At 38.0% G+C, this 24,805-nt stretch overlaps 1 protein-coding gene across 9 annotated transcripts in view; it reads right to left on the bottom strand.

The window, feature by feature from the left end:
• Positions 1 to 24,805, bottom strand: part of TRAPPC9 (trafficking protein particle complex subunit 9) — a 464,677-nt gene that overhangs the window by 364,251 nt on the left and 75,621 nt on the right. For all 9 annotated transcript variants that reach the window (XR_014580943.1, XM_083827405.1, XM_083827401.1 and 6 more), the window contains 2 exons: positions 24,652 to 24,804; positions 14,930 to 15,054 (listed from right to left, as the gene is read on the bottom strand). Coding sequence is in view for 8 of the 9 variants with exons in the window: in XM_083827405.1 (XP_083683531.1) it covers positions 14,930 to 15,054; positions 24,652 to 24,804 (278 nt within the window). In the remaining variant the exon portion in view is untranslated. The remainder of the gene's footprint in view (positions 1 to 14,929; positions 15,055 to 24,651; position 24,805) is intronic.

Genomic DNA, 24,805 nt, shown 5'->3' with positions numbered 1-24,805 from the left:
TAAACAAAATTATGCAGGGGAAAGGGAGGAGAAATGTTGACAATTCACAGTTATGTTTATCTGTAGTTAAATTACTTTTGTTTATATTAGAGATAAAAGCCTCTAGCTGCACAATAAACTTTCTTCTTTCTAGGAGACCAGAGATTTCTTTTCACTTTTTGCCCTAAATATTTATCAAAGATGCAGGGTAGCAATTTGCTATGGATTAATTCAAACATAAACTGAAAGAAAGACCTGAATAAATGTCAGTGGCAGGGAAGTAGGGGAATTGCTGAAAGAGAAAGAGCAATGATCACAGTCATTCTAAGAACCTGGACGCTGCTGTGGGATAAAAAGAAAAAGGCAAATAATATTCAAATTTCAGTATTTTTCCTTTCTATTTGCTTTGCAGTGATCATTTTTCACACTGTCATCGATCGCTACTGGGTTAATCACAGCTAAAGTAAGGATAAGCACAGAACAAAAGATTAACTGAACTGAATAAAACAAGTAGGTGGGAAGCACCATCCCCACACTGCCAGTTCAACAAAAAAGGTGCACCTTTGTCTCATGATACATAAATGTTACTCAAATTAGTAACCATGCACACACTGGAGTAAGATGTGGAGCAAAACTTAAAGTATAACCCTATTTAAAATGACAATAACCAGAAAACCCTTTCTTATCCTTCCTGTCTTGTGAATCTTAGTTCCTGTTTCTCTTACTGAAAAAAAAAATCTCACAAGATAGAGTATAGCATTCATTAAGACATACAAGATATCCCTCATTCTTCACCTTAAAATTCATTTAATGGCAGACTTCGTTCAACCCATACTCCTTTCAGTGCAGATTTCCCCAGACAACCTCAGCTCTCCAAACCCCACTGCTTCTTATGCCCTATATTAAAAAGCCACATTTGATATTCGCCATCACTGCAGCCAACCCCTCCAGATCCAAACCTACTCCAGAAGTAAAACGCTGCAGAGAAACCTGCAGACTAACTTGAAAACTGCAACGTCTACCTTCTGTTTAATTGCTTTAACCTCAAATGTAGCCATGAACAAAACCCCCAGAAGAAGTGCAAGGAAATGCATTTCCAGTTACACAGAGGATGGTACAGAAATCTCTTGGCAGAATCTGCTGCTGTTCTTCAAGGTTTTCCTAATTCATAAACAACAATAAAAACTAAACCCAGCAACCTATGTACACAAAGAAGTAGGAAAACAAGGTTATCCTGTAAAATGAGCTAAGTTCAAGGCATATTCGGTCGGAAACTTAAGAGGTCGTCTATAGCTCCTAACAAGTAGCCACCCAAAAGTGGGAAAAAAGAACTGAATGATCAAAATTAAGCATCCCTTCCTTTAAAGTAGGAATACAGCAGGAAAGAAAAAAAAAAGGAAGGGAAAAAAAAAGAGGTTAGAGAAACTGTGAAACTGTGTTGAGATGTAGCATTGCAAGATACTCATGTGCCAATCCATCACATTTGTTTAGGTTAGTCCAAGACTAACACTTCAGCCTGGCTGACAAAATTGTAATGAAGTGTTTCACTACACTGCAGGCTCCAACCGTTCGAGCACAAACCACGAACAGCTCCGCATTCTGCAGCATTCTGAGTTGTTAATTTCGCCCTCTTCAAAGCCCTCTTCTTGTCTTAGAGAGCACGTTTACAAAGAGCGTTTTCCGCAGTTTTCCTCATCCTCTGGCCTGAAGGTTTCTGCTTCCAAAAGAATGTTTCACTCTTAAAAAATTCAGATTTTCTGCAGGGAAAGCACACCGAACAGTAACTGAGCTGTTTCTTTCTTCACTGAGATATGAAAAATGGTTTTTTAACTCTTGTGAAGTCAATCACGTTTTTAATCACTGAGAAGATTCCAGCTACATTTTTATTTTGGGGTTCATTTTTGCAGGGACAGGAGCCTGATAGGTATGCATTACATTCACCACGTTCACCAGATCAGATATTTTATACCACTGTTACACCAACTAGGAAAAAATATGCAGTATTTAGATTACCATCTAAAGGTTTTTAAGAAGCTTGCTCATCTAAATCTTTTTTTATTTTTTTTGTTTAAATAAGTGCATTTTTGCTTACCCCCTATTCAGGTGATTTTCAACTACAATTGCGCATGTTCAAATACATGAGAAAATTTTGATTTTCATCCCCAGACTGAATGGCCTCATTGTGTTGTAGTCTAGGAATGTACACATCGTAAATATTTTGGGAAAAATAAAAGAAAAAAAAACACAAGTAGGGAGACTTTGTTGAACCTAGAAAGAAAGCCAAAAATTAAGATGTAAAATGAAAACGCAGAACAATCTCAATTCCAGACTGACTTCTATTCCCATTTGATGTTCTTTCACATATCCGTAAAAAGCCTGATGTTCATACAGCTTGATTTTCTGAGTAAGGTGGCAAGCCTGTAAGCTGAACAAACAAGGAAAAGAGAGCACGAGTTGAATCTTACTAACTTTCGCACATTAGGCTACTACAAGGTACTAAACAGATGGCAAGATTCCTGAAAAAGAAGGCCAGGATTTTGTACATGGCAAAGCACTTCGGTGAGTAGAAAATACTATAAGAGAGATGCGGAAAAAAAAAAAGCCAAAAAGCTACGAAAGCTACAACCAGTTTAATTACAAAATACTAACCTACCCAGCATAAGCAATTCTAGAAATGGTTGGTTAATTTTCAGAAGAAAAAAAGTTCCCCTGGGCTAGACATGGTATATACAGAGACCATGTCCATATAGTCATAGTCACGCTTTTAAATTCAAATGTCTTGAAAAATATGCACAGAAAAAAACCGCTCGGAGGTAAGTGTGAGGAATCACCCCCACTGGTTACACGGCTCCCTTGGTTAACTGTGACTCACGTACCCGCGGGAGGTGGCTTTCACAGCACGGACTTCTCAGAGTGACTTTCCAAACAGAGGGAAGGTAAGCAGAGCTGCCACTACGTCATCTGAGGGCTCTTGGTTTGGGGATGGCTGCGTGTTTTTATTATTGTTTTGGGTTTTTTTTCCTCTGCGTGGAAATCATAGTCAAAGTTATTACTCACTTAAACGCAGGGCTACAGCTGCTCAGATGTGGGGACAGCTATTTCTTCTTCTCTGCTGGCTTCTCGAGCACTCTGAATAACACCCAATTCCGTGGCACAGGATATGGTAATACAAGTATGTATTTATTATTATTATTTCAGTTAAAAATCTAGCAGCTAACATTCCCAATTCCTTTCCATCTGCACTGGGAGATAATAGCTCACACCTGGATATCAAGTACAAAGCACAGTTACAATAATCCAACCACTTCACTCCTTTTGTAGCAGAAAAATCACTGGAAGGAAATTATGCCTTATACCTTTGGGACAGTACCAACACAAGAGAAACCCAAGAGGTTAGTTTCAAAACTGCAACATTCAGGAAAAAAAAAAAAAAAAACATATATTACAGTTTGTAAAACTGGTTTCGTTATTTTACAGACGTAACCCAAATAGCAAAAATAGTTCTTTCTGGAAAATCATCAACGAGCTGTACAACAGTGCTGGAAAGGTAATGCTTTCCCTCTTTTTGGATATGACATCTGCGTCATATGCAAAATTTCCAAATAGGACTATAAGAATTATTGGTCTCACACCCACTCCCTGACAGTAAGTAGCGGAAAGATGCCTAGGACAGGATGCCCTTTACTTGCTTCAAAACACAATGGTGGAAACTGGACGTGGACAAATCAAGACTAGTGGTAAAATAAAGGACATGAGCATGCCACCACTAATGTAACTGTTCTAAGGATGTAAAAAGAGGGGGGATGTTTTGAGAAATGGGTTTACATCATCTATTTCTTACCCTATTCATGGTGAGAAACATTCGGTGGTTATAATGGAAATATTCCTAACTGCACACCTTGTACGATCTTGTGCAAGTCCTTCACTCCTTGTTCTGGTCTGTCAGCCACTGTATCAATCACAGAATCATCCAGGTTGGAAGAGACCTCCAAGATCACCGAGTCCAACCTCTGACCTAACACTAACAAGTCCTCCACTAAACCATATCACTGAGCTCTACATCTAAACGTCTTTTCAAGACCTCCAGGGATGGTGACTCAACCACCTCCCTGGGCAGCCCATCCCAATGCCTAACAACCCTTTCGGTAAAGAAGTTCTTCCTAACATCCAACCTGGCGCGTATTGCTGTCAAATGACAGCAATAGTAATAAAATTGTCTATTATTTGCATTTGCATAGTGCCCAACAAAAAATGAGTGGAGTTGTACGAAATGCCTTAATCCTAATAAAGTTCCTTGTACAGTACTTGAAATGTGCTGCCCAGCTTGCTAGTCGTTTTATATGAAGATATAACACACCTGAAGGGAAACTTCATAAAATTTATATAAACTAGCTACCGCTACAAAGTCATCTAGAAGCCTCCTTGCTCCTGACAATGACTTTATTAAAAAACGTGCATTTTAATTGCGTCTTGCCATTTGTCTTTTCCTGCTGCTCAGTCCTATTTCAGCTAAATCAATATGTTTTAAGAGTCCCAGGTTTAAAATTAGCTGGTCGTTACGAGTTTTCCACTTTTACAAATATAATTGCAGAGAATGATATATTGTGTTCTCTGTACTTAATGCCTACAACTGATGCACAGCCAAGTCAGTTACCAGTAATATTTATACCAATACATCATCAAACCACAGATCTCTAAGTCAAGAGGCATAAAAAACATTCTAGGCACAAGCAACATGCACCAGTGCAAAGGAGTAATTTTTCTACACCAGTAGTCATACTATTCTTCTCCGCCGTGTTCCACCACCAGGGAACAAGATTTTTATTCGATTTAAATCTGGTAACATTAGAAATCCATTACACCATCAGTTTACACCTACGGAAAATTAGTTCCAAACCAGTAGTGGGGAAAAAAAAAATCAAAGAAATAATGCGATTTGATTCCAGAACAAAACAGCATCTCAAAATCCTTGCACTTTCACCTCTTCATATAAGAATTTTTTTCATTAACTGTGTTTCCTCTCACATCATCAGTCACTGCAGTACACAGCAGAAACAGCAGTTTAATGACAACACAGAGAAATCAGTTTCATACAGTGGCTGACAACATGAGTTATAATTCAGATCTATTTTATATAACACATTAAAAAATGCATTTATTCATTTACTTGGCACTTTTTTTCCTCTTGTCCTAGAACTTCTCCCCTACTTCTGGACATTTTACACCCTTTCCATTTCCCAGAAATTTAAGGCTTTTAAATCCAAAATTGCCCTTTCACACTAACAAAGACAGCCTTTACTGCTTGATGATAAAAGTTAACACGTTATGCTTAGTGCTATACCGACATATAATTGTACTTACACTGCAATAAGATGTAATTGCCTGCATTAAAACTTGGGATTTATCGGTTTGATTTCTGTTTTCACTGATAGCAGTAGAAACTTAAACAAACGGAATTATGTGAAGCAATCCCTCAACCAGAATGTTAATCCAAAGCATCTTACTAAAAGCTTGCAAAGTATGATATTTAAATCCTGTATTGCTCCATAAGCAGTAAACGTGGAGCTCGCTGTGATCATTATCCAGTCGTTTCCCTAGGTGAAACAAAGTTGGTAAAGTAGATTCTGATGTGCCCTTTCAAAAATGGCTTAGCATCAATTACAGCTATCACATTCTGCGCTTCCCATTTCTTCTGCGGAAAGCTATAGCATTTGACCTACTCTTTTGAAGTCCCTACAGTGATAAATTACTAAACTTCTTTCCGTTTTCTCATACTCCTGGGTAAGACAGCTATTAAGAAAGCCACTTTTAGTGAAACAAACAGTATAACTGAAGGTTCTACTTTTCCCTTAAGATGCACTTCAACTCCTTCGGTTAGTTGGCCACAAACCAGCACAGACCTCCATGGATAAATATGATCCGTGCCTGTGATGAAGATATCAAGAATATTTCTAGAAGAATGTTATGTCAAAGCTTAAGAACCTGAACTTGCTTGCAGATTTATTTATTCACAAATAGAGAAAAAGCAAACTGATCTATATTTTTAAAAAAGGAACAGAATAAAACCTTAGCAATTTCAAACTAATCAAGGCTATGTGGCTAAGAAAGGCCTGCACGGATTTTAAATGGCATTTATCTCAGCCTTCAGAAAAGCTTCTTCATTATCTGTCACTGCACTGGGTTGCTGTGGTTAATACACCACAGCAAAAGACTAAATTGATAACATTTATGAAATCTCAAAAAAGATCCAATGAACATTTGGCAAAGAGAGATTATCATCTCCAAGATGTGCTCATATTTAAACAAAAATCTTACATGAGGTTTAAACACCTTCAGCAGCAAATTTCTAGATTATAATATTTTGAACTTGACCATTTTATAAGGTAAGAAACAAATTTTACTGATCATAAAAGAATGCTCCAAAGACAGGGAAAAGAACCTAAGATTACCCTTTCTTTTCCACCTTTTCTTCCTTACCTTCAAACAGGCTAAAGGCACTTGGCGATAAGCTCCAGAGAAGAACTGTAAATAAAAAGGTGCTAATAGCAGCAGCTACAGAAATGAGCACAATTAGGATGCAGACATTGCTTGCCAACAGCAGTGATTAATGAAATGAAAGCCTAAACAAGCAGTTTGGGATGTAAAGTAAGACAATCAGGATGCAAATCCTGCACAGTACCAAGTGTTACAGAATCATCTAGGTTGGAAAAGACCCTTAAGATCATCAAAAGCCCACCCTTCAGCCTGACCTACTGAGTCCCATCACTAAACCATGTCCATTACTGCCACATTCACACGTCTCTTAAATACTTCCAGGGATGGTGACTGTAACACATCACTGGACAACTTGTTCCAATGCTCGACCCCTCTTTCAGTGAAGAAGTTCTTCCCGATATCCAATCTAAGCCTCCTCTAGACAGCTTCCTCATGACTTGTCCCTTGTCACCTGAGAAAAGAGACAGACACCCTTCTCACTGCAACCTCCATTTAAGTAGTTGCAGAGAGTGATGAGGCCTCCCCTCAGCCTCCTTTTCTCCAGACTAAACAACCCCAGTTCCCTCAGTCGCTCCTCATAAGTCTTGTTTCCTAGTCCCTTCACCTGCATTGCTGCTCTTCTCTGCACACGTTCAAGCAACTCAAGATCTTCTAGTGAGGCACCCAAAACTGAACATAGTATTACAGGTGGGGTCCCATCAGGGTACAAGGGGACAATCCCTTCCCCAGTCCTGCTGCCACACTATTGCTGATGGTGGCCATGATGCCATTGGCCTTCTTGGCCACCTGGGCACACAGCTGGTTCATGTTCAGTTGGATGTGAACCAGCACTGTGGTCATACAGCTAGCTGGCTGAGGGAAAGGATTGTCCCGCTCCACTCGGCGCTGGTGCGGCCTTACCTTGAGAACTGTGTGCAGTTTGGGGTGCCACAGTCTAAAGAGGAGATAAAACTGTTAAGAGACTGTCCAAAGGAGGTCAACAAAGATGGTGAACAGTCTAGAGGGAACGCATGAGGAGCAGCTGAGGGCCCTTGGTTTGTTCAGCCCAGAGCAGAGCAGGCCGAGGGGAGGCCTCATGGCGGCCTGCAGCTCCCTCACGAGGGGAGCGGAGGGGCAGGCGCTGAGCTCTGCTCTCTGGGGACAGCGACAGGACCCGAGGGAACGGCATGGAGCTGGGACAGGGGAGGGTCAGGCTGGGGGTTAGGGAAAGGTTCTGCACCCAGAGGTGGTCGGGCACTGGGACAGGCTCCCCAGGGCAGTGGTCACAGCACCTGGCCTGCTGGAGTTCAAGAAGCGTTTGGACAGCGCTCTCAAACATAGGGTCTGATTTTTGGGTGGTCCTGTGTGGAGCCAGGGATTGGACTCAATGGTCCTTGTTGGGTCCCTTCCAACTCAGGATCTTCTTTGATCCTATTCTATGATTCCAGGCCCTTGTCTGCTGGGCAACTTTCCAGCCACTCTTTCACAAGCCTTCCCAAGCCTCTACCACAGCATCAGGTGGTTATGACCCAAGTGCAGGACCCAGCACTTAGCCGTGTTGAATGCATTACATTTACGGAGTAATTGTTCCAGTTGTAACGTGAGAGAGAAGATATGCTCTACAAAAACTACTCATCATTACAACACATCATTTTTACCCTGAACAATTGTTTAACAAGCTCATTTGGTTACACCTAACACATCAAAATGATTTTTTGAGGTAGGCTGTCTGTAATTGTTCTAAGGGAAGATTTATAGCAGTAACAGAACATCATTATTAGTATCCAAGTCATAGGTAATATAACATGTTCATGATGCTACATGTAAACTTACCTTTCTGACTAAATTATTCAGAAGTTAGAAAAATTATTTCCTCTAGGTATGAGCTTTTCAGATTTGGAACAAAGAAGTCTGCCTCACTTCAAGGACAAAACAAGAAGAGAGATAGAAAGAAGTAAATAAGATATAGGTAGTATTTATTTGGTATGTAAGTGATGTGCCTAGTATGTTATTTACCAGGCTCTGAAGTTATAAACTAACAGCTATGAGGACAAGGGTGAAGAGATCTGATTATAGAGTTATAAACTAAAAGCTACAAGGTAATAAGAGAGGAAATGGAGGAAGAAAAGATGAATTAAACTGTAGGTGAAAGGCAAGCTAGAGAACTGCAGACAGAAGGCCCTTAGCGTTGTAAAGGCACCTCTGGAACTGCAGAAGTTCAATTATGGTAAAACAAAAATTGTTCAAGTAAGATCTTAGAATACTGATTGTATTACAGCACACTTAAAGGGATTAAGATTTGAATAACTAGCTGAAAATGAAAAAGCTGCCATGAATTTTAAGTGAAATTACAGAGAACAACTGACAAATAGAAAGCTACTACACAGAACACATACACAAGACAATTCTGTGTCATACTAAGTAGCAACAGGATTTTGAAACACACTACATTTAATTTCAAGCTGACATAGGTTGAATTAAAATCTTGATTAAAAAAATCACAACAATAATTTCACTGGATATTAGATAAGTATATTTAGGTACTGGAGAACCTTCACAATTTTAGCAGATCAGAGCTGTCTTCTTTCTTGGTCTCTCCAAATCTACTTTTTTGTGCATTATAGCTTCTGCCACCACATTTTCCCACCAGAGCAGCTGCCTTCCTCCCAGCCAATTCCACACTTCTGGCTAAGCTAAAATGCTAGAAATTGTAATGACAAGTCTAGTGAAAATGATCACAGCAAAATGTTTATCAATAACCATAAATTAATGCATGAAAATACTGCATAATTTTTTGTGAGGATAAGGTGTGGAAATACATTTGGCCATAAAGTTACTATAATATTCAGAATTAAAGAAATTATTAAAAAAGGTTTTTTTACAATTGAAATCTAGGTATCAGATGCTTGAAAACATCTCCAATTAGACGAGAATGGAAGACTCTTTCACATTCTCAGATAAGTCATTCTGAAGTCATTTACAAAGTTGTAAAACATTCTGAATTGAAGTTGCAGCTACTACTCTGACAATACTGAATGTAAAACAGCAGATGAGATGAATGAACTGAATTTACTCAAATCCAGGGGGGGAGTAGCTTTTTTTTCCTCCCATGGCTCTAGAGAATAGCGTTAGCAAAATGCTTTCTTCGTGTTCTGAAGTACAAACCTCTCTAGAGCCCAACAGTGTTCATCTTTTGATGTTACTATTCACAGAACACAGTTGGTGAGCAGAAATAGTGTTGAATATTCAACTATTAATAAAACGAAAAGCACTCAAAGGAATATTGCCAAACTGGGCAGGGAAGGAAAGTTAAGTGTGATGAGACCCAGACTACTCAAAAACTGCAGGCTTTCATCCAAACCTAGATCATAATTAGATTTTTGTCAGCCATGTACCAATGACCAAGAATTCAGATTTCACTCATTTTTGCAGAAAAAATCTACTGTCATTATTCTCTTTATCTCAGGGGAAACGGCAATCCTTGGCCAGAAAGCAAACAAAAAATATGCTGCGGACCTGGGGAACATTGATTTGGCCCATGGCTACTTGCTGGGCAGACTTCAGGAAATGTGACTTGTTTTCTGGTATTTAACTCACAAATTCCTATTAACCAATCAAAAAATATTTTTTTAATAGAAATTAACTTGGGAAGTGAAAGAGCTTTGACCAGGCTTGAAAGTTATTAGGGAAATAAACAGAGAGACTTGTGTCTTCATTCTTTTTATTTCGTATGATCTGATGTGTGTAATACCAAAGGAGAACTCACAGGCACACGATTTACAAGCACAGTACTGAATTCCAATGTAGGACAATGTTAAAGTAGAACATCTAAGTTGTATTATACATTTGTGCCTAAAATCACACTGCTAAATACACTTCTATGCAAATAGAAAGAAGTAATCTAAATACTAAGAGTGCTCTGCAGATTCAGCGTCTCCACTAATTTCAGCAGGGTCTAGAACTATTCAAAAATTCTGAGAAAAATCAAAAGTTTTATTTACAGGGTTAAACTTAGAATAGCTTCAAGGTATATACATAAAATGATTTTGAGCTTAAAGCACTAACAATATAAACCTTATATCAATTAACAGCATACTTTCATTAAAAACGAAGAACATAGCCTGAGAAAGGCATGAAAAAAAATTAGTCTAGTATCTTATTTTAATACACACTGACTAAATCAGAAAAGAGACACCACAAATGGTGTATGAAATTAGATTAGCTCTACATATTGTATTTTAACACTGTGTGCCATTTACTGACAGTACAGGAAGAACAAAGTAGACTACACATCTAGATTACTTAAACCTCAGCAGCTGAATCTCTAGAATTACAGCTCAGGTTCAGTTTGTGGAAGCAAATTCTCCTGAACATACAAGTTTCAAAACAGATAAGTAACTGTGAGCTAATGCTCTATAAATTATAAGGTGGTCCTCAGATTGCCATACAACTGACCATTAATCGATGTCTATGATTAACAGTTTAAATCAAGATTTAAAAAAAAAAATCCACAAAATGCATTCAAAGTCTTCTTTTGCCCAACTAAGACTTCATTTCAACTCCTGTTTCAGTCCTTTGTAATAGTAGGGTCATGTAGCCTTTCTTAATCCCAGATTTTTTCCAAAGAAACCAGGGACACTGTTGAACTACTATGTCCTGATGGATAATTCTCATTTTCTCCTTGTGACAAAAAGGAACTACCAGTGGATTATCTTTACCTGATGGTATTCACTGTGACTTTAAGGACCAAATTTCCACAGATCAGATTGCTGTATATAGCTCAGGTCACTAACACGTGGCGCTGAGTAAGAGGGTGCTTCTTCCATCACTGAGCTGAACCAGTCTAGGCCAAATAATCTCAGCTTCCAAGCACGAAAACCAGTACAGAATTCCTTGGTTTAAAAATAACACATTTTCTACTGAGAGATGACAATATTTCTTTTAATTTTTAAATTGCAGTTTAGATACTCAGCAGCTGAGTATCTAAACAAACCGCAGTGTTATTCAAAAAAGTACCAGATCCAGCCATAAAACAGACCATTTCACCTACCAGCATAACCACAGCAATGCAGAGCTAAGCATGGCTAAGCAAGACTAACTCACTCTGCAGTAGGGATGCACCCTAGAATGACCAAGGATTTTAAGACAATGCTTACCAAATTACTCAGTGGTGAACAGTAGGAAAGTGTACATCTGGACATATTATACTGTGATATTCTTTTCAGCTTGAGGGTGTAAGCAAGCTTTATGATGAGATCATAAAGCAATTTTTGTACGAAATTTATGAGATCATTATAACAGTCATTTCCAGAAGCCAGTGACTGGTTTATTAGAAGACAGCCTGTAGCAAAATTGAAAACGAAGATTGCAAAGAAGTTCAAACGCAATACTGGCAATATCCAATATTGAAGCGGAAGAAAAAAAAAAAAAAAGGAAGGAAGTCAAATACGAAGGGAAGATTTAAGTATCAAGACTTCTAAATATACCAACAGTGACATTTCAGAAACAGCATCAGGAGAAGCATTGATTTCTATTAATTTTCTTTTGCAAAAATTCACCTGTCTTATGAAGATTGGTTAATGCACGCCATAGAGGATTGAAAAATCACTACTGCTACTGCACATTCACAACAGACATCTATTGCTACATCGTGAATAAATGCTAGAAGAGTATATCCACAGTGTATCCAAATTCTTTAAGATCTATCTTGTTTCTTAACTTAAAAGCTCCCACTTGCTTCTTACCATAGTCCTTGTCAAACCATTTTAATTGCCTAGACTATTACAAGATTAACCTTAAAACATCATCAAGCAATTGTCCCAAAAGGCACTGTGCAGGACATGGCCACAGCCCACATGCACTGAACTGTTGTGCAGCAACTGAGAGAACCTGAAGTACCTTCTACGGAGGTTCTAGGACATTCAGAGAGATTCAGAAATATGAAATATTTTAAGATTCAGGTTCAAAGGGAATCTTGGACCGTCCTCTCTTTTATATATCCCAGCTTGCTAGTGTATACAACAATGTTCCTAGCGAGGAAAAGCCTTTATATTTGACAATGAATTTATATTTGTGTATTCTGAAAGATATCTTGTCTGAAATCAAGTAAGTCAAAAACAAAAATACAGCAAATTCCTCAGAACCCAGCCAAGATACATTCTGATTATGTTTTTAAATAAAAATAGTTAATTGACTCAATTAATAAAAATAACTGCCTGATATTTTAATTTGGAATTTTCCACGGGTGGATATTAATTTTTTTTTTTTCAGCTGAAGAACTCTGTCAAAGTAGAGAGCTGCTGCAAAGAGAAGTAAAAGCTAACGTACAAAAGTAGTAGGCAGCTGGAAAAAAGCTGGATATAACACCTTATCACAGAATGACTAGGAGACAAATGTAACGTAACTATCCAGAGGGACACAAATCTATTCAGTTGTGACAGATAATTTCTCCTGGTTGTCTGGCCAGTACCTGGGTATGTCCATATGCACGGAGACGTAATTTCACGGATAGTCTGGCAAAGCTAAAAATATTTCTGAGATCTTCTAAATACTTCTGAACTACATAGACGTTTTTAATCCAGGTAGATCAAGTGGTTGATTTATAGTGGCTTAACAGGGACAAGCTGAGATAATATTATCATTATTTATAAAAATATGGTAAATACAAATGAAAGTTACAGAAATGGTGATCAGTTAAAATGGAACTAGCCATGACAGTCAGTATACACTCCATGGATGGTGTTACCCTACTGTGGTTTTCTCTCTCCTCAACCACAATATGCCATTCTTAAAAATTTTGGAAAAATATAAATCACATCTTTCCTCCCATTAATGTCCCCTGCAATTACATGATCAGAATGGTATAATTTAGGTAATTAGACATAATTTTGTAGACTTCCCCCAGAATTTTATTCTGTTGGCTACTTTAACACCTGATTTTCTGTTTTTCCTGTTGATTCTCCATAAATCATCTCTTCTAAACTTACTTCATAAAAATGCACTTATTAAAAGAGTTCTAGAAGAGATGTTAACACAGTAAATTGTTAATTTGAAGCATGCTATGGGAGCTGCACTACAGTCATATAAAAACCAGGCTCAGTGCACAGATAACTTTAATAAGCAAGGAACCCCGTAATGTTATCAGAATTTGTGTTCTCTTTTCAACATAGTTTTGGCTACCTGCAAGGTCCTTCCGTACAAAATACCAATTAATAAATTCAAACTGCATTCAACAAACTCACCAATAGAATCAAATTCGTGCATTCCCACCAGACTGTTGAAAGAACACATTCTTGCTTTACAGGTCTCCAACGTCCTTACAAAACCATCGCAAAGGTCACTGTGAACCTGCAACTTCTCAGTTGCCAGGACAACTGGCTGACAACCAGAAAGTGCACCAAAGGGATTCTTCCATGTATTTGGTACATGGAAATTCTGCATTTCTGGACTTTTATTCCCATTTCAAAATAATATTCTCCTTGCTTGCATAAATTACAAGTATTCTGCAGAACATAAATTCTTACACAAACTTCCACGCTTGAAAATTAATGGTGAACATTTCACTAGCTTCAAACTGTTTTCCCAATCATGGTGATTTATCTTTATGAGCAACTGGGAAGTACCTCACGATGTCAAAAAATACAAAGAAAGCCTTTACTAGTGTACTTTTTTAATCATCTCATATGCTGTCATCACATCATCCGTTTTGTACTGCAGAACCAAATGAGAGCGAATTAGTAGTACTAATGGTTCAAAAGAAACATATTTATAAATTAATAGTGTCCCCTGTTTATTCATCAAATAGAACTGTAAATAACCTCACTGGGAAAAAAAGTAAAATTCAGATGCAAAGTGCGTTATTGAAAAAAAGCAAAACAGGTTTGCTTCTCAGTCAAAGACTTGCCAAGCCAAAATTGCTGTGTACAATACTGGAGACAAATTCGGAGGGAATGAACTAATGCAGAACACAGTTCCATGTAGGAAACATATCAAATACTACATGGCATGTAAAACATGCACCAAAACTATGGAATAAACCAATGAAGTCCTAAGCAACATTTTTATAACCCTTGCTATCTTAGTCTTAAATTATATCTCCTGCAAACCAGGCCAGTAAACTGCAACTGTTCTTATTTCCCTGCTCAAAACAAGAAGTTTGTATTTTGAACAGGTAAGAACCTTTTGTTCTGTTTTCAAAAGAAAAACAAACAGTAGCTTACTCCAGGTAAGACTCACAGTAAGCACAGTGCAGCTCCTACCCACACAGTTGTTCTTTCATCCTGCTACATTTATTTATTTTTCATTTGGCTCTCTCAGTTATTCTGTTACTTACATGAGCACCTCTAAAAGGCTAAGTACTGGATGTGTTAAGGTAATACTTTGATCCTTTGACCCTTTACTTTTTAATCACAGAACAAACCGTAACGTAGCATAATGAAAACTAAATTTTTCACTTATTTTTATGTCACTTACTTACCTTCACATGACTGAAGTCACCAGCTTTGCTGCTTTCTTGTGGATTAACAGGTTTAGCCTCTACTCTTGGTTTGACAACCTGCCGAAAAGGACTGGAAAGTGGAAGTCCACTGACACTGATTCCATCTAGAAAAACAATAAAATAAATTATTTTCTCTTTAAATATTGTATTTTATTCCAATAAATCTATGTCTGTTTTATTAAAGGGAGAGAAAATACTCAAAAGGAAAAAAAAGGTCACATGCAGTGACGTTCTTCATGTGGGCAAAGCAACAAGAGTGCAAGGAAAACACATTGTACTACTTTGAAATTTATGCGCCATAAGCCTGGTTTTCCTCACTGTTAGAATTCTTCTGTTAATCTCTATAAATGCTCAAATTAAAAGACATATTTGTTCCACGTGGGTCCACTCCAGAAAATCAATCAGCAGCATCTAGCCGATGAGAAAACAGAAGGGGTGAGTCAGATTAGCACAGCTACAAATGGAGAAGAGAATCATACGGGCTGTTATATGACGATCCTGGAAAACTGAAAACAGAATCAGTTAAACAGTATTTAAATATATATATATGTTCAGCAACAGCAAAAGAAAGCCTTTCCTCTAATAACATTGCTACATTACATCATGCAGTAGTCTAACCCTTGAACACCAGAGAAAAGGACGGGTCATGAAAACAAGAAAGAATTTTGCATGTGCTAACAGCTTTTTTATTTCTAACTTGTATAAGAAATAATAAGATACAAAACAATCCTAAACTAGCTCTTAACACCTCTTTAAAGCCAAGTGATATCAAAGCAAAGTTACTTATTAGACTAAGATTTGGGACAATAATACACTAGAACATTCAAGTCAGTTGGCAGAAGGGTTGGAAGTAGATATCTTTAAGGTCTCTTCCAGCCCAAGCCATTCTATGATTCTATGACTTTAGGTTTTTCAGCAACACTTATGATAAATACACTTGATAGCTTTGAAATCCACTCTTTTCAATGGCAATAAGAAATTTTACCTGAAGAAAAATATTCTTCAAACTGATGAATTAATTTTATCAGTTACATATTTAGAACAAAAGGTGAAGGTGACTGGTGCACACATTCGCACACAAAACCATGAGAACAACCAAACACGAAATATCTCATAGCACTCGTCTTATCTTCCGTTTTTATATAAGACCCAAGGTTTCCTTTCTTTGTTAAAAGACTAGATAATACCTAAAACATGCACTAGACATGCAACTAATGCCTTTTTTAAGCTATTTTGTCTCCTAAAGACAATTTTATTTTCATTTTCTTTGAAAAATGTCATGACAAAAGTTAGTTTAAACCATTTCTAGGGGGAAGTGGAATTTTTTTTATCTCTAAATTGCACCTCAGGGCAAAAGGAGGTAAGACATCAAAGAGAACACTGATTCTGCTTCAGGCTAAAAGGAAAGTCTAAGGTAATCACCACTGTGTTCAAACTTTTGTTTCTAGTTTGTGGCACTGTGGCATTGCCTATAACAGGGTCCGGCACAAGGCACTGCATTATACTTTAAATGGCTCACCCCTCCACAACTTTGACTATACAAAGACACTTCTCTGCCAGAGGACAAAAATAATTAACGTTCTGCTGCTAGCCAGTTGTTTTAGATTATTTAGCTTTTTCAGGTGTCTGACCAGGCAGCAAAGTTGGCTACTTATTTCACAAAGTGCTCCTTTGCAATGCATTCAACACTCATCACAGAATGGGGAAATTCTTTCACGAGTACTGGTAGGTTGCTGAACTTGGTGACTACAGACGAAAAAAAGGAAACTGAAAATTTTAAAGCAATTCACCAGAAGTTTTAAATTACTTCATATTTATATTTTATGAGTTTTCATAGTGGAAATACATTTTATTTTCTCTCATGAAGTTTAGAGATTTAAAGATGCTACATCCTCCACATTCATAATGTCAAGCAGCTTGAGCAGCCTTTCACTATAAAAAGAACAATTGTCTTGCTACTCGGTCCAGAAATCTTTCTAATTTCTGGAATTCACATTGAACATTTCCATGGTAACAGCACATGACCAACACTTTTTCCATGGTAACTGCAAAAAAGCAGCTTGCTTTTCCAACATCGCAGTCATTTCTGTCATAACAGAGCAAAATCTCTTACCAGCATTTCCTCTCTCCTCTCAAATGTTAAGTAAATTGTCAATTTAACTTCATTAGCCACTTTCGCAGTACACTGAGCAGACGAATCCCACACAATCTTATAATTGAATGAGGGAAAGTTTACTAAGGTGGTTAAACTTCTCGATTTACAAGCCAGCGACTGAAGCACCCAGAGAACGAGCCGCCGCAGGGCAGTTTCCCTCCTGTTCAAATCCACAGCCCCATGGCAATGCAGCAACGTACTGTGATCACTGGCCTGATCCAGGTGACAAAAACACGAAGACTTTTAAACAGGTACATCACAACCATGGGAGCTGCAAACTCTGTTGCAAGGAAACTCTTAAATAGGCTTACCACTGAAGCCAGGACACTACTGTTGGTATTCCAAGGCTGTCTGTAGGTAACTGCTAATACAATGTGACGTGAAACATGAGCCAGAGCAAGATTTTTGGTTAAAGTGCTTCTCCTCTGCAGAAGAAATACTTGAAATCCAATAGCAGCACAAACCCACTTTCTGCTGTTTTCTAAATATACATGAAAGGTACTTAATAACATACGGGGTGTCTGTACGCAGGTGTTGGAAGGGCCTCTGTGGGCAGGGCCCAGCTGAGCCCAGCACCAAGCTGGCGGCGCCTCGGGGAAAACAGATTTCTGAAAGGGCAGAGCGGGCACAGGCCGAGGAGGAGGCCCAGGGCGAGGGAGAAGCAGCAGAGGGCCCAGGCCCCAGGAGGAGGAGGGCAGGAGGGGCTCCAGGCCCACAGGCAGCAGGGATTCCCCGGCAGCCCTGCAGAGCCCCCGCTGGAGCAGATCTCCACCCTGCAGCCCGGGGAGGGCCCACGCCGCAGCAGGGGGACATTTCCTGAGGGAGCTGCGGCCGTGGGGAGCCCCCGCGGGAGCAGGGTGTTCCTGAAGGGCTGCAGCCTGGGAAAGGGGGAGAAGGTGGTGTTTTCATTTTTTGTACTCACCAACCAAATCTATTTGAAGTGACAATAAGTTAAATTAATTTTCCTGAGGTCAAGTCTGTTTTGCTCGTTCTGGTAATTAGTAAGTGATCTCCCAATCTTTATCACAACCCAGAAGCTTTTTCATCCTATTTTTGTCCCCCATCCTGCTGAGGGAAGACAGCAAACAAGTAGCTGGGTGGATATTTGGCCCTTAGACAAAGTTAACCCACCAGAGATTAAAAACTATAAAAACACAGAGTAACAACTTCCTAACATGTGTGCTTTGGCAGTATGAAATTATAAACCAAGAGGCTCTGTCAGAATTCTTGAAAAGTATTGAACTTGAAACATAAGACATGAAAATTAAATGTCCTCTGAACCCAGGTATTTATTTTGTCTATCAATTGTCTGATAGGAACTTCAGTACGAAAAGCCTCTCCTAAAAATGTTGTAACAGTTTCAGAGTACTTTCAGCACAAACAAAAAAGACTGAAGTAGTTCATGACAGGGTAGAGAAAGAATGCTTGCCAAACACGAACGTGCATTTTTTTTCTTAGAGAAAAAAAAAAAAAAAAAGAACAAATGATCTTGTATTCTGCTGGAAGTGAAAATTCTGCAGAACTCTAGGAACTTGCTGCCTCCGGCTACTGCAACGATGGCCTGCTTTTGGCTGGAATGGAGTTAATTCTCTTCAGAGTAGCTCCTGTGGTGCTATGTTTTGGATTTGTGACGAAAACGGTGTTGACAACACATGGATGGTTTAGTTGGTCCTGAGCAGTGCTCACGCACACGAGGTGTTTTCTGTTTTTCGCCCTGCCAGCAAGGAGGCTGGGGGTGCACAAGGGGACACAACCATGACAGGCAACCCCAAATGACCGAAGGGATATTTCATACCGTACGGCATCGTGCTCAACAATAACAGCTCTTTGGGGGCAGGGGGACAATTGGTTGTCTATGGAGGTGAAACCAAAACAAATAGGGCAATAAGTCAAGAGCAGACAAGTACTTATTCCTTCCCTCTCTCAAAAATATGCTTAAAACTAAGCATAAGACAACAAAAAAACTAAGCAAGACAACAGTTTGCAGTGCGCCAGGTGATGCCAGAGCAGAGACGACACGTAGCAGAGTGAGCTCCACTACATTTGAAGAGTTTATTACTAATAACTGACAACAGAAAATGTAGTATAAGTAAGGATACATTCCTGAGGTTGATGAACTAGTACTAAAAAGTTAAACTCAGACAAAGGAAGCAAGTGAAGTGTAAAAAAAAAAAAAAAGTACTCAAAGACTAGAGATTATTTATGCACACCACATTAGATGCCAAATTAAAGAGCCTCAGCGAGGAAACAGCACAACAGGAAACTTAATAAGATGATGGCTTAAATAGCCTGTAAGTCCCAATAATAAATTTATTACTGTTTGCCTCATGTCTGTCTTACTATTTACTTTGTAAAGATTTGAGGCCTAAAATACTTCTTCCTACGTGTTCCTGTAGAAGCCTGTACAACTGATCCAGGCTAAAGTCCTATGGCGCTTATATATTGTTAAAAATAATTTTAAAAAATAAATCCTTATCAGTCAAATTATCACACAAGACAGGTTAAAAGACATTTGGAAGAGAAAAAGGCACCTTCTGTAAGCACTAAAGTTGGAATTCAAAAAGAAATCTGTAAGAAAAATTCTCAAAAAAATTAAGAACTTTTTTTAAAGTAACATGGTGATTAATTTATGGAGGACGGAAGAGTTTGTAGGCAAAGAAAAAAACCTCAGTGCAACTAAAATGAAAACTGATATCTTCAAACTGTAAAGACAAAAAAGTTAGAAATGAAATAAATGAGAAAATATTCTGAATGATATAATGCATTAAAGGCAACCAAAGGTACTAACGCAAAGGATCCTACTGAAATATCTGAGGACTTCCATCATCACCAGAAATATCGTCCTAATAGAATTCTCTAGGCTATGTTGTTTTGCAGACTTGTCAAGAATCCACTTAAACTCATAACCAGGTATCTTTCTAACAAAGAAATATGTTGTCTATAAGCTATATAAGCATAGGAATGTTAAATGAATAAAACCTAGCTTTGAAATTGTAGTATTTTATTTAAGCAGAAAACCAACAAAGTAATTATGAAATAGATTTACAATGGTCTTGTATACCAATATTAAAACCATTCAAGATCCCTGCCGTTAGAAATAAGCTATTATTTGTCTGCAATTCTTCCTCCCCCAGAGAAGGGAAGGAGAGACTTAAGGCATAGTTTTGCTTCTCTTAGCATCTAGTTACTTAGTTCCTTCGATGAGTTTATGAATTTAAATATTCTCGCATCTGTCTTTAGGCTCCCTATAAACAGAACGAACGAACGCTAACATTTCTACATAATGAAGCACTCATTGCAGTTTAATTAATTTACCTTGCAAAACAGTATCCCCATTTGATAGAAGCTTTTTTTAAAGCCTCTTTCCCACTAACAAGTTACCAATTATAAAACAATCAAAAAAGAGCAGCTATTGTTCTTTTCCTGTTTAGCATCAGGGAAAAAAATGGATTTCAGAAATTACGCTATAATGACTTGGAAGAATTAATTATCCTCATGATGTGAGCATCCTGTTGACCTCTCTCATTTAACAGCAGGGAGAGGCCTTACTGCTGAAGCTCCTTAGGCCAGGCTGTACCAAGCAATGCTGTGCTTCCTCCTGTCTTACTCTACGATTCTAACAACCTTAGAATCAAATTAAATAGATATGCTAGATTTCTTGACCAGAGAACCAAGAATGTACATAGAAGGACCCTTGAAACACCCAGCTCAGGGACAAAACTTCATTAGTATTTGCAGCAAACAGGATTCTTACAGAGGACCCTTAAATCTTGGGCAAGTACCTTCAAGACATAAGCCTGGACTTCTTAATCTTCATTAACAAACCCAAGTGTCTCTAGAACATCTGCCCAGCTGTTCAAAGTGTTTGCAAAGTAGTTATTTCCAAAGACAGTAAGCCAAGACAATCCAGATTGTGACAAGAACCGTAAATGTCATGTTTTAATGGGATGCACATTCTTCTGCATTATAATCTTGTGTGTTATTAGGCTGTATTTGCACAAACCCAACTTTCTGAGTGGAAGTCTATGCAACACAGAGAGAATGGCATGTTCCTGACGTAACAGCTAGGATCTTATAAAACTTGGTGACTGGCCAATGAATGTCAAATCAAATTCAGTATAAATATACGGAAAACAAAAACAAAAAAAACAATCCTAACCTTAAGTGTGAAGATTATTTTACAGAAGCAAGATCGTGGAGCTGATTCACAGATTCGTGAGCCCACCAATTCAACATTGAGCAAAATTTAAAAAAAATTAAGTCGTGCATTACTGCATTATTATAAGGCAAGTAATAGAAAACAAAGTAAGGAGCATCATTAGGTCAGTACAGAAGTGCAGAGATCACCTTTCAAGTAGTGTACAGAGACTACCTCAAGGATATAGAGCTGACAGTGTTCAAAAGGGACAACAAGACCGAGAAACAGACGACACTCTTTCCACAACAAGGACAGCTAAGCCAGATAGAAATCTTGAGATTGTGAAAGAGACCACTGTGAAAATAACACTGGGAGAATGTGTAACATCACGAGTGTCGGTACGATGTTTAGAAGATGGATTGTTAGCTGTTTGTTGCAATACAGACACTAGGTAATATCAGAAGGATACCAGTAGGTTGAAAGCTGATAAAAGTAATTTAACTGTGAATCTTCTTGGCACAGCGTGTTGTACCAGCCTGGCAGAGAATGCAAAGGATTTTATGACAAAGAAACCCACCGAGAATGAGTAACAGTGCCTAAAAACAGAGAAACTGTTACCAGACTCTGGAAGTTCCAGAGCTAACAAGTCAGCACGCAAACACCTAAAGGAAAGGAGCATGTATGTTCAAAATTTTCCCTATATTCTCCCACAGGCATCTGCTCTTAGCCACTGTCACAGACAGGATATTGGACTAGACGGTCATTGATCTGATCCTGTACAGCATCTCATGTGTTTTTGCTTCCTTTAATCTAGAAGAACATCTAACATTTTTCTTTACCAGACAGTATACCATCAACACACAAGAATTAGATCAGCAATTCTGATTGATAACTTAGTTTACTTTCCAATTGGATAAGTGTATCATCGCAAACATCTGCAATTTATCCTTTCTGTCCTATGTTCAGATTACAAACAAAAGGAAACAATTTCAGCAGCAAATGAAAACAGATCAAAGTAACAGATGCCCTGCTAAGGACATTACTTTTAAAAGACAGAAGTATTTTGATCATCATTGCAAATCTGGTCCTCAAAAGAAAAAGGTACCATAGCTACTATATGATTAAAAGCCACGTCAGAGTTGCCATTGACTTTCTTAGCTCTCGATTGTTCTTTATATCAGGATGCTACCTGGTTCTTTAAAAATTACAGTATTCGTTCAGAATATGAATATATATATATATTCGTTCAAGAAATGCAGAAAAAATACAGTAGCAAGTTAAAATGTCAATGTACTTCGTATGTCTAATAATACTTTTAATGGACACAAGGTACACATCCCCCAAAGATACCAGAGCCCTAAGCAAATACCAATGGATCTTGCTCCTTTATCATTGCTGAATGAGAAAACATTGAATTCCTTCCAGGCTACAGGTGAAGAAGCTGTAGACAGAAATAACAAAGTAATAATGTTGTTCCAATATTTTTTTCATATCTGGTCACATAAAAGTTAGATACTTTTTTATTTTTCCTTAAAAAAAAGACGCCCAAATCCACTGTTCCACAACTGTTTGATGTCAGTAACAAGAAGAAAGCATGTTACCCTCTCCTTCTACAGTATATTTTATTTGTACATTATTTCACCTAAAAAACTGCTGGGAACATGTAGCTTTGCAGAGCCTTTAAATATTTTGGAGATCGGGTCAATGGCAGATTTTGTTTTCTTTTTCTGAGAGTTACAAAAATATAGAGAAATAACAGAACTGGCACTAAAGAGCATAACGTCTACCTTTTAAGATACTGACGTTCATAATTATTTTTCAAATTATATTGATTACATTGATCAAGTTGCTTCTCATCTCCATGACTCAGATTTCTTTCCTATTAATGTCAGCTAGAAGGACAAATACAAATAAAACCAAAGTTTCTGAAGTTCAGTTAAAATTTTGAATCAACTGGCCTATATCATTTTCTTCCCCATTTCAAAAGCCTTAGCATAAAAATAATTAAAAAACTGAGTCGTACAAAGTAAATCTTATTGTTACTGCACAAAACCCATAGTGTTGATAAGTCCTAATTTTTTGTGTGTTTTTTTGTTGTTTTGTTTTGTTTTTTAACTTATGCATTTTACACCAGGGAATTTTAAAAGAAAAGAAGTCTTTTAAACTTTATTAACACAATAAAATGTCTGTCTAAATGCATCTGCAAGGTAACTCAGAATTCAGTCCCTTTTGCCTTCACAGAATCACAGAATCATCTAGGTTGGAAGAGACCGCCAAGATCACCTAGGCCAACCTCTGACTTAACGCTAACAAGTCCTCCACTAAACCATATCACTGAGCTCTACATCTAAACGGCTTTTAAAGACCTCCAGGGACGGTGACTCAACCACCTCCCTGGGCAGCCCATCCCAATGCCTAACAACCCTTTCGGTAAAGAAGTTCTTCCTAATATCCAACCTAAACCTCCCCTGGCGCAACTTTAGCCCATTCCCCCTCGTCCTGTCACCAGGCACGTGGGAGAATAGACCAACCCCCACCTGGCTTCAGCCTTGAGTAAGCTATACATACCTTCTTGTTCTTTTTTTTCTATTTTGAAAATATTTGTATTTTAATTACACCAATAATGCACACCTGCAAGTGAATCCCGGGAAAGAGTCCAAACAATAATTATGATATGGTTTTCTTTAAAATACAGGAATATCTTGTGTTGGCAAGTTAATTCAATTAGTGTAAATATATCAGGCAATTGAAAAAATACAGAGAATAGCAATTACTCTAGTAAGACTTTGTGTTCATCATAAAGAGGAAATCCTTATTACAAGTATCTGGTACTTGTAATTGTGGATAATTCTAATACAAGCAAACATTGTTTTGTGTGGGTTTTTTTGTTTGTTTTTGATTCAAAAGAAGCTATGAGTTTAAGCAGACTTTCTCTAAAATATAAATATTAAAGGGATTATGCCCTACATTATAGTACGTCACTTCTGGCAAAGCTGCAGTCAGCCATTATAAACAATTCCACAAGCTCAGATAAAGAAATAATCAACTTGATGATCATTTCTCTCTAAAGCCTGATGTTTCCAAACTCCATTTCTCTTTATTTTCTTAAGGTAAGGATACAAAGAGACATCAAGAACAATCCCTGTCAAGAAAGATTTAAAAAGACAGCAAGATAATGTCTCACGATGAGAAAAGTTTGGCCAAACTGTCATGTCACTGATTGCCACAAAAATTCAGTCTTGAATCCATACACCTCACTAAAGAGTTGCCTTTGCATTACAAGACACAAATATGAAAACATGTAGCCTCATCACATACAGTATGATAAAAAGAACAGCACGACAACTGGGTAAGTGCTTCTCAGAAATTCACAGAATCCTTTTAAGCAAGAAGAAATTAAGAACTCACCGTCATTGAGATCTTGCAGAAGGTTTTCTTGGCATGAAAAGTCCAGCTTCACTTTGATGTTTACAGTAAAAGTTGCAATCTTCCCAGGTTTTAGAGGAAACTGGGAGAGAGTATCTTCTAGCTTCCAACTCAAGAAGTCGCCATACAGCTTCTC

This window comes from Anser anser (assembly GCF_964211835.1).
Source record: "Anser anser genome assembly, chromosome: 2".
Taxonomy (NCBI): domain Eukaryota; kingdom Metazoa; phylum Chordata; class Aves; order Anseriformes; family Anatidae; genus Anser; species Anser anser.
Note: the sequence above shows the minus strand (reverse complement) of the source record. Positions and strands in the feature narration are given on the sequence as shown.